At 31.7% G+C, this 13,904-nt stretch overlaps 2 protein-coding genes across 7 annotated transcripts; both read left to right on the top strand.

Moving 5' to 3' along the window:
* Nucleotides 1-7: 7 nt before the first annotated feature.
* Nucleotides 8-5,914, top strand: LOC123717182 (putative uncharacterized protein DDB_G0282133). Of its 6 annotated transcripts, none has more exons than XM_045673056.1 (9): nucleotides 10-140; nucleotides 357-804; nucleotides 871-1,497; nucleotides 1,577-1,680; nucleotides 2,009-2,218; nucleotides 2,291-3,150; nucleotides 3,297-3,509; nucleotides 3,882-5,442; nucleotides 5,558-5,914. In XM_045673056.1, the coding sequence occupies exons 4-9, from the start codon at nucleotides 1,581-1,583 to the stop codon at nucleotides 5,794-5,796; spliced, it is 3,183 nt and encodes a 1,060-aa protein (XP_045529012.1). In that variant the 5' UTR covers nucleotides 10-140; nucleotides 357-804; nucleotides 871-1,497; nucleotides 1,577-1,580; the 3' UTR covers nucleotides 5,797-5,914. The 6 variants fall into 6 exon arrangements, with proteins under 6 accessions (XP_045529013.1, XP_045529010.1, XP_045529012.1 ...); XM_045673052.1 differs by having other exon boundaries at nucleotides 1,577-1,899; XM_045673055.1 differs by lacking the exon at nucleotides 357-804 and having other exon boundaries at nucleotides 23-140; nucleotides 1,577-1,899.
* Nucleotides 5,915-6,096: 182 nt separating this feature from the next.
* LOC123717183 (synaptic vesicle 2-related protein-like) lies at nucleotides 6,097-13,733 on the top strand. Its single transcript, XM_045673059.1, has 10 exons — nucleotides 6,097-6,335; nucleotides 8,296-8,457; nucleotides 8,681-8,843; nucleotides 9,190-9,311; nucleotides 9,741-9,979; nucleotides 10,440-10,588; nucleotides 11,253-11,358; nucleotides 11,636-11,931; nucleotides 12,300-12,427; nucleotides 12,629-13,733. Exons 1-10 carry the CDS (start codon nucleotides 6,248-6,250, stop codon nucleotides 12,709-12,711), a joined length of 1,536 nt encoding a protein of 511 aa, XP_045529015.1. The 5' UTR covers nucleotides 6,097-6,247; the 3' UTR covers nucleotides 12,712-13,733.
* The last annotated feature ends 171 nt before the right edge of the window (nucleotides 13,734-13,904 follow it).

Genomic DNA, 13,904 nt, shown 5'->3' with positions numbered 1-13,904 from the left:
AACGTCACACAGCTGACAGTATTTAGTGTCAAAATTTTAGTGTTTGATAATGAAGAAATTTATTAAAAAATAATAGTCATAAGGGCATAACTAAATTTTAGTGAAAAGAATTGGAAAACAAAATTTAATTTTTGTACAAGGTAAATAAATAGCCTACAAATATTTCTTTTGACAGAACCTGTTCTAACAAACAGCAAACGGGTACGAGGCTCACCCGATGTTAACTACTCGAAAAACATTGAATGCTCTACCATAGCGCTCGCCATTGCGTTGCCGGCCTTTTAAGAATTGGTAGTTCAAGTAACAACAGTTTACATAAAGAATATTTTTGTAGTTTTTTATTGTTTTTTTTTCAGTTATCATTAATGGCGACTGCCGCTATTTGTCTAAAGTTTACGTCTCTCACTAGAAATAGATCAAAATGTTGTCTTGAGATAGTACCAGAAGTTACTAATATACAAAATATCGACCAAATAAAATGGAGAGAGAGCACTGACTCAATCGAGTATTTGGTCCCCATTACATATAAACTTGTACTAAAAAAACACAATACTTTAAAAAACAATGACGCAGTGAGATTTTATCACTCCTGCATCGATTTAGTACCATCATGGTCTCATGAAGATCTAGCTTATGGCGATGTTTCAAAGAACATAAGCGACCATTTAATTCATAGAATTTATAATAAAATAAATACATGTGTATCTCTATCTAGACCAAACGCTTTAAATATCATAAATGAAAACCCTAAAGATCTAGAAGTCTTAGAAACAAAGCTTGATAATATTTTACATAATATACACGGTAAAGTACTGATGAGTTCTATTTTTATGTAATTTTGTTTTTATTTATTTATTTTTGTTTTTACAGTTAAAAGAGATTTTGGTACATGTATAAGTGAAAGTCAATTTGAATACTCTAAAAAAGAGAGAAACTCCACTCTTGAGGTCAATAATAAAACCACCATAGGTACATTGACGGATGTCCTGCCGCAACTGTCATCCAATGAAAAGAAAACCTTGACAATAGTTCCCGTTTGCAAAATTGATACATTCGAAGATATAATTAATAAATATCCATCCCGGGTATTAGATTTACCTCAATCAATCGTTAGGTATAACCCCTTAACAAAACGTAATCCAAAAGGAGAAACAAAATTTGTACGTCAACCTCCGCAGTGTAATATTTCGCTCGATTGTAGTCTAAATAGCTTTGTTAACTTAAATGCACGTGTATCTTATTTCAAAAGTGTTATGGAGAAAGAAATATTACCTCTAAAAATAATTTTGCAAGATATTATTACAAAATGCAGTACATTTGGCTTACTTCACAATTCTAATTACTCTAAAAATAAATGTATAAATGATAAAATTGCACTTGAAAATAAGAATCGTTGTAATCGTGTAGTGTATTCTATCGTGTTTGATGAATAAAATTAAATATATGCTATATTTATTCATTTGTATTCCTTGTCCATAGGGCTGTGCTATTTTGTTGGTAGGTATGATTTTTTTATTTATTTTGTAAACATTATTTACATTTTATTTAGTGTCACCCTTACTTTTGATTCTTTCAGGAAAATGGAGTCATTCAACAAATTAGTTGAGAAATTGTCATTCCATGTGGTGGCTGGACCTTGCAATCAAAATATATTTGACGATATAACTCCAAAGTCAGTAGGTACGCCGGTTAATGTGAAAGTAAAATTTCGTCATAAGGATGATGTCCATAGAGGAGTTATATCCGTTCCTAAATTTGAGCACATTAAAATGTCCAAAAATTTACGGTTAATTAATAGTGATCAAACTATATTGTCGTTTGATTTTCTTATGGATATGAAATCATCCGAAAAGCCAGCAAAAAAGTCGCAAAAGAAGGTTTTTCAAATTTTTAGACCAGGTATTCATTTAGTTCTCCAAATAGATTTTGAAAGTAAACTTGAACTAGCATAATATTATGCTTTGTCATAGAGTTTTTTTGGTTTATTTTCATATTATTATGGTTTCAGGCATCTGTTTAGGATCCAAAAATAACAATGATGATGATGGATATCCATACGTACCTCCTATAATAGAAAACAAAAATACGACATTTAGCGCAACACAAGTGAATATCATGAATAATGGAAGATGCTATAGGTTGAAGAAAGATACTGTACACCAGCCGTTTGACGACACTAATCGAGCTCAAACAATGTTTCTAGGAAAATGTAAGCCAGGTGAGTATCAATTGGAAATGCTGTTTTTTTTAAATACTTATAAAGATACTAAAATATCAAATTTTTCTATAGGAGGATGTCTTGATCCCCCTTTCGGTGAAGAGCGATATGCTTATGAACCAATCTTAGTTAATGAAGACATTGTAAAATATCAATCCATAGATAAGGTAGAAAATAATCAACTATCAGGCCGATCTTACAATACGCAACTACATTCAAGAAGTCCGCTGATAGAAAAAGATAAACATGTTGAAAGTAAATTATTTGATGAGCTTCTTTTAACATACCCATCAATCCAAAATTGCAACAATGACAATAAAAATATTTTAAGAACTAATAATACTATAGAAAATCGGTCCATAGTAAGTGCCGATACATGTATACAGTCTTACTATAAACCACCTAGAAGTAAAGGAACTAGTATATCAAGTAACATGGAAGGAGAAGATATTCAAAAAATAATAGATAACGAAATGAAAATAAAACCAACCAGTATAACAAATTTGAAATCGCCCTCTAGGGACAGTATTTATATACAAACAGGCTGTCCAGCGGAACCTGTTTTACCCAAAATGGTAACTTTGTCTCCAATTGAAAGCGGCCTAACGTCTTTTGAAAATAATATACACTGTGTCATAGAACAAAATGTAGAACAAATCAAGGAATGTTTGGGAGATCAGAACATTTCGTTTGAGACTGGGACTAAACAAAATCAAGAGGAAAATCTTTTACAAACACCAAATACATTTTCACTGTTAAAAATTTCAGTTGAAAAATCTTCTATAACAAACAATAAACGAATACCGGACGACATAAAAACATCTCCAGAGATATTTGAAAGTATTCAAAATAACAAAACCAATATATTAAATGAAGATCAGTCGAACAAACAAAGAGATGAACAAAGTATCATTGTAATTGCCCCAGCCAGGGTTAGTACACAACTAGTTGTTCTCTGTTTTAAAATGTATTCATCATTGAATCATTGATATTTTAAGTAATTAAGTATGCTAATTTAAGATTTCAATGTAAGTATTTCAGGGAAAGAAGTCAACATATCTAATGTGGTATCTTTCAGAATCTTGAGGAAATATTGACAAATGATGATGATGCTGAATATTTACCAGATTTTTATGACGAAAATGGAACTGATCGCCCATTTATTGAATTAAGCGAGAGTTACAGCAATACACAATACTTCAATCAGAAAAATGAAATGGTTGACAAACTCGAAAGCCAACTTTTTCAAACTAATTTTCAAAAACAATCGTCATCAATACTTCAAGTAAATGTGAGTAATGTGCCGATTAACAAAAAAAAACAATGGCGCTACAACCTTTTTTAAGTCTGAGCCTCAGATTTCTGTATCTGTTTCATGATCATGTTAATCTAATAGGCAAGTAGGTGATCAGCCTTCTGTGTCTGACACACGCCGTCGATTTTTTGGGTCTAAGGCAAGTCGGTTTCCTCACGATGTTTTCCTTCACCATTCGAGCGACTGTTTTATGCGAACATGGAAAGTAAGTCCATTGGTGCACAGCCGGGGATCGAACCTACGACCTCAGGGATGGGAGTCGCACGCTGAAGCCACTAGGCCAACACTGCAGAGCCGATTAACAAAACTATTTTACAAAATAATCAAATATTCCATTATTAATTACAGAAATTTGAAATTAAAGGAGATGATACTAAAAGCTTAAAAAGTAACCATGCTAGCCAAAGTAATATTATAAATATTATGGGATCTACTGAAGAAAAAAGTTCATCTACTGTTATAAGTAGGGATAAAATTCGTAAGGTAGAAGATTTTAAAATTGAAAATGATGGTGAAAGATCACAAAAAGTTTACAATCTTGATATGTTACCAAAATTAAGCATAACAGACAACAAGGGGTCAAATTTAAAAGAAAACACATTATCCGACAAGGATGTCGAGAATCGCAGTACAGTAAGAGACGAAGCAAGCGGAAGCGTAGCCAGTGTAAATAATATTGGACAATCTTTTGAACCTAACCAAGAATCAATTCAAAATCTTCCGTTAACATCTTCAAGACATAGTATGTCAGAAATAAAGTTTGACCAAAAACTAGACCATAATTTAGAATCGAAAATCCAAATGACTACATCACAAACGATACCTGTTTCACCAAATATGTTAGCTGATTCTCAAGCTACATCGCAAGAATTACAGAAAAAATACAATACTATCGGTGACTCACAAAATAAGGATAATCTTGCTTTACAAAGTTCAACACAAGGAATTACAAAAAAACATTATTTGGAAGATAGTATAAAAATACCTAAAAACGAGACGATGTCCAAAAGTCGTGAATCCAGTTCAATTCAACTTTCTGAAAAGTCATTAAGTGAAGTCATTAATGACAAGCATTCATCAAACATAGAACATTTTAAAAACAAAAATGATATGATTCATGATTCTTTTATAAATACTAATATAACACAACATAATAATACTCAATTTAAAGAAATTTTCCCGATGCCTGTAAATAAACAATCTATTGAGAAATTAAATTATGATGAACCCAAAAAAGATAAAGTATCTGAAAAAATATCCCTGGCAATTATGGAATTGCCAAATACTTTTAAGACAGATTTGGGTGAAGTAGATGCAACTAAATTAAGTCAACATTATGAAACACTAAATGACATGAAAGAAAATAATGCTGAAGCATATATAAAACCTCAGTTAATCCTTAAAGAGTACAACAGTATGGAAAACGGTTTCCAAAAAACTAGAAAACTTATTATAAATTCTAATGACAATAATCATGGACCTTTACCTAGCACGAACAACGATAAAACAAATGTAGAAATTAAACATGATGAAAGCAATTCATTTTCTAAAAAAAATGAATTAAAGCACTTGGAAGGGAAACCGATGACAAAGACTAATAGTTCAATAGATCGTTTAAATTTATTTTATAACAATTCTAATAAAGAAGTTAAAAATAGCGAAGTGTTTCAACTTGATTTTGCATTGCAATCCTATGTTAATAATAACAAAGAAAGAGCTTTCAAAACAGTAGATTCAGCTACTGCACCTGACAACAATGAACAAGAGCCTATATTACTATTTAAGTCAAAATTACGAGCTAACAAAGACGAAATGATACTACCAATAGATCCTTACACGGATTTTGTAGTTTTATTGAAGAGAAATAACCTTATAAACACAGAAGATGCAGCGAAAAAACTTTCTCGGGGTATACATATACAATATTCACTTCTTGCTTACTTTTACGAAGTGTTAATAAATAGATAAATATTATTAATTAAGAACTAGTTGAATATATTTATTTAAACTTAACAAATTTTCAGATGCACTGCACCTTAAAAAGGAAAAACATTATGCGCGCGTTTCTAACGAGTTACAAGAAACCTTGTCCAAGATATACGAACAGACTTTGATTCCTGTACAAAAGATGTTACAAGCTTTGAAAGAAGAAGTTGACATTTTATCTCGTAATCAGATTTTAATCCGAGAAATGTTGAGAAATAAATCAAAACCGGCAAGGCTAATAAACGTCAATAGAAGATGTTCATGTTATCGCAAGTGAAGATGACAACTTAATTGTAAATATCAGAAAATGTTAGAATCAAGCTCTTTAAATTTTTTTTATCAATATTCCTTGTTATAGATACATCAGAAGCATGGAAATAAAAGTAAATGGCAAAGCATAATACTCCCTTTTTCTTAAGAGATCTATAAGTCCTGAGATAATAAGTCAGTTATTAACTTCATTAAAACATGTTGATATCGGTTATATAAAAACATCACTGATAAGGATACTGTACAGCGGAAAAAACATAATTATTATATTATTAACAGATTAGTTTAACAAAGCGATTTATTATACGGTGCTTAAGTGGATCGGTCGCTTTACGCCCTCTGCTAATATATTTTCACTATACGATATAATATTGCAAATGTACAGTTATAATTTGTGTAGAAAATATTATTTATAATGTATTAATTAGTGTGAATTTGAAATATATTTGGACTTAAAGATGGTTAATGAAATAAAAACAGTTTCCGGTGATGTTGCGAATAAAGAAAAAAATGCAGTCGATATTGATTATGCTCTTGATGTAGCTGGTAAGTTAAAAATAATATTGTTTCAATATTTTTTTTAATCAAGTATTTAAGAAATACAAATTCGTAGTAAGATAAGATCTAGTTTTAGCGGAGTATCGAATATAAGATAAAAATATATATGAAATAGTTAGATAAATCATAATTGATATTATAAATATCGTTTATTACAATTGTCCCTCTATTTAGAATATTTTATAATTTAAAATAGTATAAATGTTGAACAAAAGAACGATAAAAGTAATTCGAAAAGTCACCAAGAAAGATAAAGAAATATACAAAAACTGTTAATTAAGCGTTTTTTCTACAAAATAAAAACGTATTTTTTACGGTGCTCTATACTATTTGAAATGTATATAAATATTTCAAATACGATTTTTCAGTCAAAGCATGAAAATGGAACCTACGTTGCATGCACTAGCACCTCGATAATTTTATTGTTAATAATAATTTATTTATTTAATCAGACAATCACTGTATGTATGATATTTATGTTACGGTATTGTCGTAAATATATAAATCAATTTCAGTTTTTAAAATCATCTGTATTAATTTCTTGATTCATATTGATTGGTCACAATCTTTTTAATTACACTTACGACTCATTACTAATCACCACTACTTATACTATAATTTTGCTCTTCACGTGCTATTTTCTATAGAAATATTTAAACTAGCCAGATCACAATGCCACATAAGAAATAAATATGCGATGTAAGCTTTAATTAAAGAAAGGGAAATTGTTTTATAATATTTGTGAAGTAGTGATTATACATCTCTGTGTAATCTATATTTACTCTAGCGTCGTATATTTAACGACAGTTTTACATAATTTGTCGTCATCAAAAACATCATTTATCCACTTTGAAAAGTTAAAACGTAGAGTGATCATAAGGTTAAACGGTACTTTCTTATTATATTTCTAACGTATTATGTCCTGTTTGGCATTTAAATGACCTTTGCATAACCAAATAAGAAACCCGTCACACACCCATAACTTTATATTATTAAACGACGAACGATCTATATTAAAAACAAGACTAATGCAGAGTGCATTAGTCGTGTTTTTAATTGTATTTTTCCATAAATATAAGTTTAACATGAATCCATTATCTAAAGAATATATAATTTTTAGAAATTGTACTCGCCTTACCGTACGAGGCGAGTTAATTAAAATTTAATCTGTATCACCTTGACGGCTTGGCAGTCTTTCACAAGACATTTTCTTTTGCGAACTGTGGAATCGACTCCCGGTGATTTTTTTCCCTGGGAGATACGGCCTGCAATTGTTTAAAGAAAGATTATGCTCATCCCCCAAGGGCCGAGAGCTCAACGACTAAAAAGGGCTCCAATGACTGCTAAAAAACAAAAAACATATGTTAATAGTCTATAATAATTTTAATGTCTCTGTTTCCTATAGGAAAAATTATAAATCATAAAATAATTGCATAGTTAGAACATTTTAATGCTAATTTAATTCTAAAGGAAAATCTCGTAACGCTATAATAACTGCCGTATAAATCTTACAGCTAGTTATCAAATTAACAAATGTTTAGATTACTCATAATTTCAAATCACAATGTATACACCATTATCTTATATGTAAAAAGTACATGTTTCCATGTCGGGTTTACTATGAAAATGATGATTAAAGACATATCTAAAATATAGGTCCATCGAAATAGCAGTCAATAGCAGTATTAGGAATGTAGTTTAGCAACAATTTTCTTGATGGGGAAAAGTGTTCGCGCGTATGTCTAGTAGTTTAAACTTCTACACATCCACATTGCAACATTTGCAGTTGTGTATCTACGGAAATCCTGCATATTGCATCTATATACAGGAATGTTGACACTATATATGCGGATTTTAGGATAACATAAAAAACTAAGTGTAGGACACATTCGTTTATTTTGTTCCCATATAGCTTATAATGTTTGCAATTTTTTTACATTATTTGTAGGTCTGGGATGGTACAACATTCGCTACAGTCTCTGCCTGGCTCTCTTTCTCATCGCCGTTATCATAGAGCCTTTAGGTTACGCATACATTCTCCCGGTTGCAAGATGCGATCTACAGATGACGGAAACTCAACGTGGGTTCATAGGTTCTATACCGTACATTGGTAAGATCTTTATAGCATTCATAACGTATGACGACCGAAGAAAAAATATCCTTCATCTCTACATCATCACGTTTCATACACCATATATTGCCTTAGATATTTTTACTCTTTATTTCTGATACATAAAACGATTAATGTATTCTTAATGTTAAATAATTATCCATCTTAATTAAGACTTTTTTTTCTCCCATATAATTAAATGCATATACATGAATTTTTTTAGGCATTGCACTCACGTCGTTTCCATGGGGTTACGCGGTTGACACGCGGGGCAGGAAAGCAATGATAGTCCTCAGTTCAACAGTAGCAGGATTGTTGGGTGTCCTATCAGCTTTTATGCCAGATTTAATCTCATTTACTGCTATTAAGTTCCTCATGTCTCTCTGGTAAGTTAAATTTTTTTTATTTGTTTAATCCAAGGCAATCTCAATAGTTATTAACAAGTAGATTGCAACAATATACATTCATTTTGTATTTAAAAGTGTATTAAAGTATTAAGTTATGTGTATTAAAGTAGTAGTAAGAATTCATTCAAATTAAACTTTCTTAATACAAGTGACCAGCACTTAGCTACGGAGGAAGCTTCAACTTTGTATCATTGGCCTTAGCATGTGTCCCGAAAGGTTTATTTGCCTGGAATCGCACTCAGGATCTCTATTGCCATATGGTTTAACCACTAAGTGAACTACTACCAACTACCACTAATAGATATATAAAAACGTATAATTTCAGCCTGGCTTGTCCCGCTGCAGTGCCATATTCGTTTATTGGCGAGATCCTGCCCAGCAAGTACAGGGATGTTACTCTATCAGTAACCAACGCAATGCAAATATTTGGATCTGTTTTTGTACCTTGTAAGTAACAGAACCTGTCAGATTCATTCAGAGATGTCCAAGATAAGTTATATGAGAAATATTTACAATGAAAGGAGTTGTTGAGCGTAACGGGACGACCTCAATCTGTACCAAGAGTCTGTTAAGAGACAAAATGCCATCCCATTTTCCATTTTTTTTCCCGGTTCGTAAGTTGGTAAGAGAGGTTAGGTGCGCAGAAGTAATTTCTTATCATAAATCAAACGATGTAAGCACCAACATAAAAACATCTTGACACCAATACTTGAGTTATCGTCGAAAGAAAGAATTTCAATACTAATTATACCTTAACTAATTTTAATGAATTTCAATAGGTTTCATGAATAAAACCAGTATAATCAGTTTTCGATTTTTGTGTATAATATATGTTTGTTTAACAATATTGCGTTAAGATTTACTATTTATTTTCAGTATTGGGATGGGCAATCCTACCTCTCACATTTAGAGTTGATTTTGGCCTCTATGAGTTCAAGCCATGGCGTCTTTTAACTGTTATCTACGCACTTCCGTTTCTATTAGGTGCTTTATTGATGTATTTTGGCCCGGAAAGTCCAAAATATCTCATGTCCCAAGGCCGACACGATGAATCATTAGAAGTATTAAAGACAATGTATGCAGTGAATAAAAAGAAATCACCAGACGACTTTCCAGTAAGATTTCTTATCACCTATCATCAATAGTGCATCAATGAATGTTCCATCTTCTTGCTATGTACGAAATTTACCTTAGAAATTAAATGTCATTTATTTATTTATAAAATGTAAAACAAGATGTATGCTTAAAATATACAAGAAAGTCTTTACAAATTTTACACATATACACATTTATTAGAACATAAAAATTTCACTAACAAAAAAAATTAACTTAAAACTCATTAAGAGCGATACACAAACTTTCGGTAAGTAAAATGATTGTAGTAAAATATATCAATATTTTCATTAATGTAATATTTCAAAATTAAGTTGGAAGAGTTATGTATGCAATTTACATTAGGTGAGCCCATAATAAAACCAGCTTTAAATCAACGACATATTAGTACAAAAAGCCCATAGAACATTATTTCCAACTTAGAAATGTGTCGGGTCTTAATAAAGAAGTAAATATTTACAGATAAAATATCTACGGATGAACGAAGATCTGAAGAAGGAAAAGCCACCGTTCTTCAAATCTTTAGCCATACAATCGGCGCCATTGTTAAAGCCACCATATATAAAATGGATGGCGTTGATAGGATTTCTGCTATTTGGAATATTCGCAAAGTAAGTTTCTAATAACTCTTCTTAGTGACTCAGAATTAAAATTATATGATAGAATTGAAGATTCGTAGATACTTGAATACGTATGTTTAGTATGGTTTCGCCGATTAAATTACTCACACTTTAAAATACTATAATTTTACTACCGACTAGATGACCCGGTGAACTTCGTATCACCTACATATATTTGTGTCAACGCTCAATACATTTTTTAAACAGACTAAAGATTAGACCTCATAGTACAGCTATTAAACACATTTTTTTTTAAGGCTGTCTATAAATATATGACAGCCACGTGACATTTATTTATTTCTAAACAGACATCAAACATTTCCCAGCTAGAACCACTTTTTATTGAAAAGCTCAATTGTCGTTTTAGTATTTTTCTTTAGTTAAAGATTATGTTTCCCATCGGTGGAAGCTTCTCTTAACTTCCACAAATGTTCGAAGATCATATTTAGCGAATTATGTCCTGTCATTCTAGAGTTATACTGAGACAAACAAACAGCAATTGATTTTTATAAGAAAATGAATGATATATGTATATAGTTTAATATTCTATTATTTATATATGGTACCGATATTAAGTTTTAGTATACTCTTATTTTACACACTAGGTTACATATAATAGAAGACTATACGAAATAAATGTTACATATTTTTTTAGCTTAAATGGTTTATACGTATGGTTACCTGCTGTGTTGAATACCGTATTAACTGGCGGAGGAGAAGGCCAAACAGCCTGTCAAGTACTTGCTCAAAAACAAAATCAGGTAAGAATCAATTCCATACTACTACATACAGCTGATATACATACACCATTTACCTACTAACAGAAGGCAGAAAGTAGATAGTTTATTTGAACCCGCAAGAACCAATGAACTTTTGTAAGTGCGCGAGAAAATCTTCTCCTTAAATTATCACATTTAATTTAAAAGGCCGGAACGCATCTCCTGATATGGGTGTTCATGGGCTGCGATGACTGTCATTTATGCATGCCTTACCTTATAAGAAATGGGTGCTTATACGATAAAATATCTTCTGTTTTAGACAGACGTTGGTGTGGAATGCATCGAAACAATTGATTCATTGACCTTCATCATTAACGCCCTCTCAAGTCTTGCGTGTGCCGTTATTGCAGTAGGAGTCAGCAGTGTAGTAAAGATTATTGGGAAGAAAACTCTCTTAATAGTATTTTACGCACTCATAGGATGCGTGTGTGTAGGCATTAATTTTGCGACGCAACAAATTTTGTTTGCAATTCTGGTGTCTTCGTTTCCTATCTTGGGTCTGTGTATTGGACCAGTTAACGCTTTCGCTGTGGATATTTTTCCAACGAAATTGAGGTAAGTTTAAGAGTACATGCGCATGTTTCTCTAACATGCATAACACGCAAAATCCGGCCAAGTCGAATGATATCTGTAATATTATAGGTAGCATATTAAAAGAGGGTGTTAAATTTGATAGCAAGACATTTTTAATGTTCCTTTTAATGAATGTAAATGTGAAAATTCGTTCTTTTTTAACAGACACCAAAAACCCAAAGGATTCTTCAATTCAACGAGATGTTCTTTTTTATGCCTATTCTATCTATTCTACCTATAAATGCTTTACATAAAAACATGATTTATTGTTTTTCTATATTATTACACGTACATATTAAATACATATATAGAAGGAGAAGAAATATTGATCCATAATTAATATTTTGCAGAGGTATGGCCGTCAGTTTATCTATGATGGTTGGTCGTTTTGGGTCTGTCATCGGCATGAATATTGCTGGAACATTGCTAAGTGCTGCCTGTGAAATCACGTTTTATGGATATGGAGGATTATTGTTTTGTAAGTTATAACTTCTTAATAGAACTACATACTTCATTTTCAGCCTGGGTTTGGAGTCATATATTAAAGCATCTCATTGTCCAAAGTTTGTAAACAATTTTTTTTTAGACCTGACAAATGTTTTTTCACACATGTTCTTTTGTTAACTACTAAGTCGTGACATATATGAATAAGATGTAAAAAGCATTAATTTATTTTCAGTATGTGCGTTGCTGAGTTTTTTACTCCCAAGGCCAACGGTGCAGCCGAAGCAAGATATAATTACTATTTCAACAAGGTTGTAGGGAAAATCAACAGGTTCGCAAAGTTAGCAGGCACTTTGATAGGTGACACATTTAAAAGATGCTCCGACATTGAGCGGGATGTAATAAGCGAGCACTTTTAACAGCAGCAAGCTTTAATGTGATTTGTGGACGTCAAAGTATTATTAAAATATCTATATGTCACGTAGGCACCACTACAAATGTTAATTAAGTAATTAGAAGGTAAAACAATCCTCATTATACACAGTAGATTTTGTATATTTAATGTGTGATCTATTGATTATGTACAAATAAATGTGAAATATAAAGTTTTATCTCATTGTTCCTTTAATGAACATCTTTCTAGCAATGTTTGTGTTTTACTCACCTCGCTCGGTACCCATGGGTGCCTAATTTCTGTAAGAACGATCTCAATAGATTCCTTTATGAAAATATAACCGACTCCAAAACACACTAAACATTATTAACTTAATTATTTTTTCTTATTTCATTGTTTTACCATGACAAAGGTAGTCTGTTGGGTACAGGGTGTAAAAATTTAGAAATACGTCGCCCGTATTGGAGGTTGCGAGTGGGGAGAAAGGGAGGAGGAGGTGTTATTACCCCCAATCACTTCCACACGCCGGAAACAGTTATTGAAAATATTTAAATAGCTGGTTTTTTGGACAGCTCCAGCGCTACGGGAAATGGAGCCCCTCCACCCTTGCGTACCAAAGCACAGGCATTACGCAAGCCGTAGCGACTAAGGCTGGTTAAGTTAAGAGAGTTTTCATCCCGATAACCAAAAGGCCGGAGCCGCGGATGCTAAAATAAAAATTTAATAATAAATATTTACTTGCTTCAAATAAATAATGTTATTTGCCTGGGGCCATAGTCAAGATGCCTTAACAGTAGTGTATAATATATAGAAAGTCGAAATCTAAATTTGTATGAAAATGACAGTTCGTATCGACAAATGTAGTTTTCGACTTCTACAGACTACTGTTAAGGTATCTAGACTAAGCCCCCTTATCTATATAAACATGTGCAATCGCAGATATTTTTATATTTTTTTGTTTTTATAATAAATTGCTTCAAATTATGATCAATTGTTTAATTTGTTAATATTATAATACATATTTAAGCTAACCCACGTAACATACCTAATTACTAACCTGTGGTCCATAGTAACATCACTATTTGACTGAATAAACTGTTATTATTTTTAAGAAGTA

Source organism: Pieris brassicae, chromosome 12 (genome assembly GCF_905147105.1).
Source record: "Pieris brassicae chromosome 12, ilPieBrab1.1, whole genome shotgun sequence".
In the NCBI taxonomy this organism is placed as follows: Eukaryota; Metazoa; Arthropoda; class Insecta; order Lepidoptera; family Pieridae; genus Pieris; species Pieris brassicae.
Note: the sequence above shows the minus strand (reverse complement) of the source record. Positions and strands in the feature narration are given on the sequence as shown.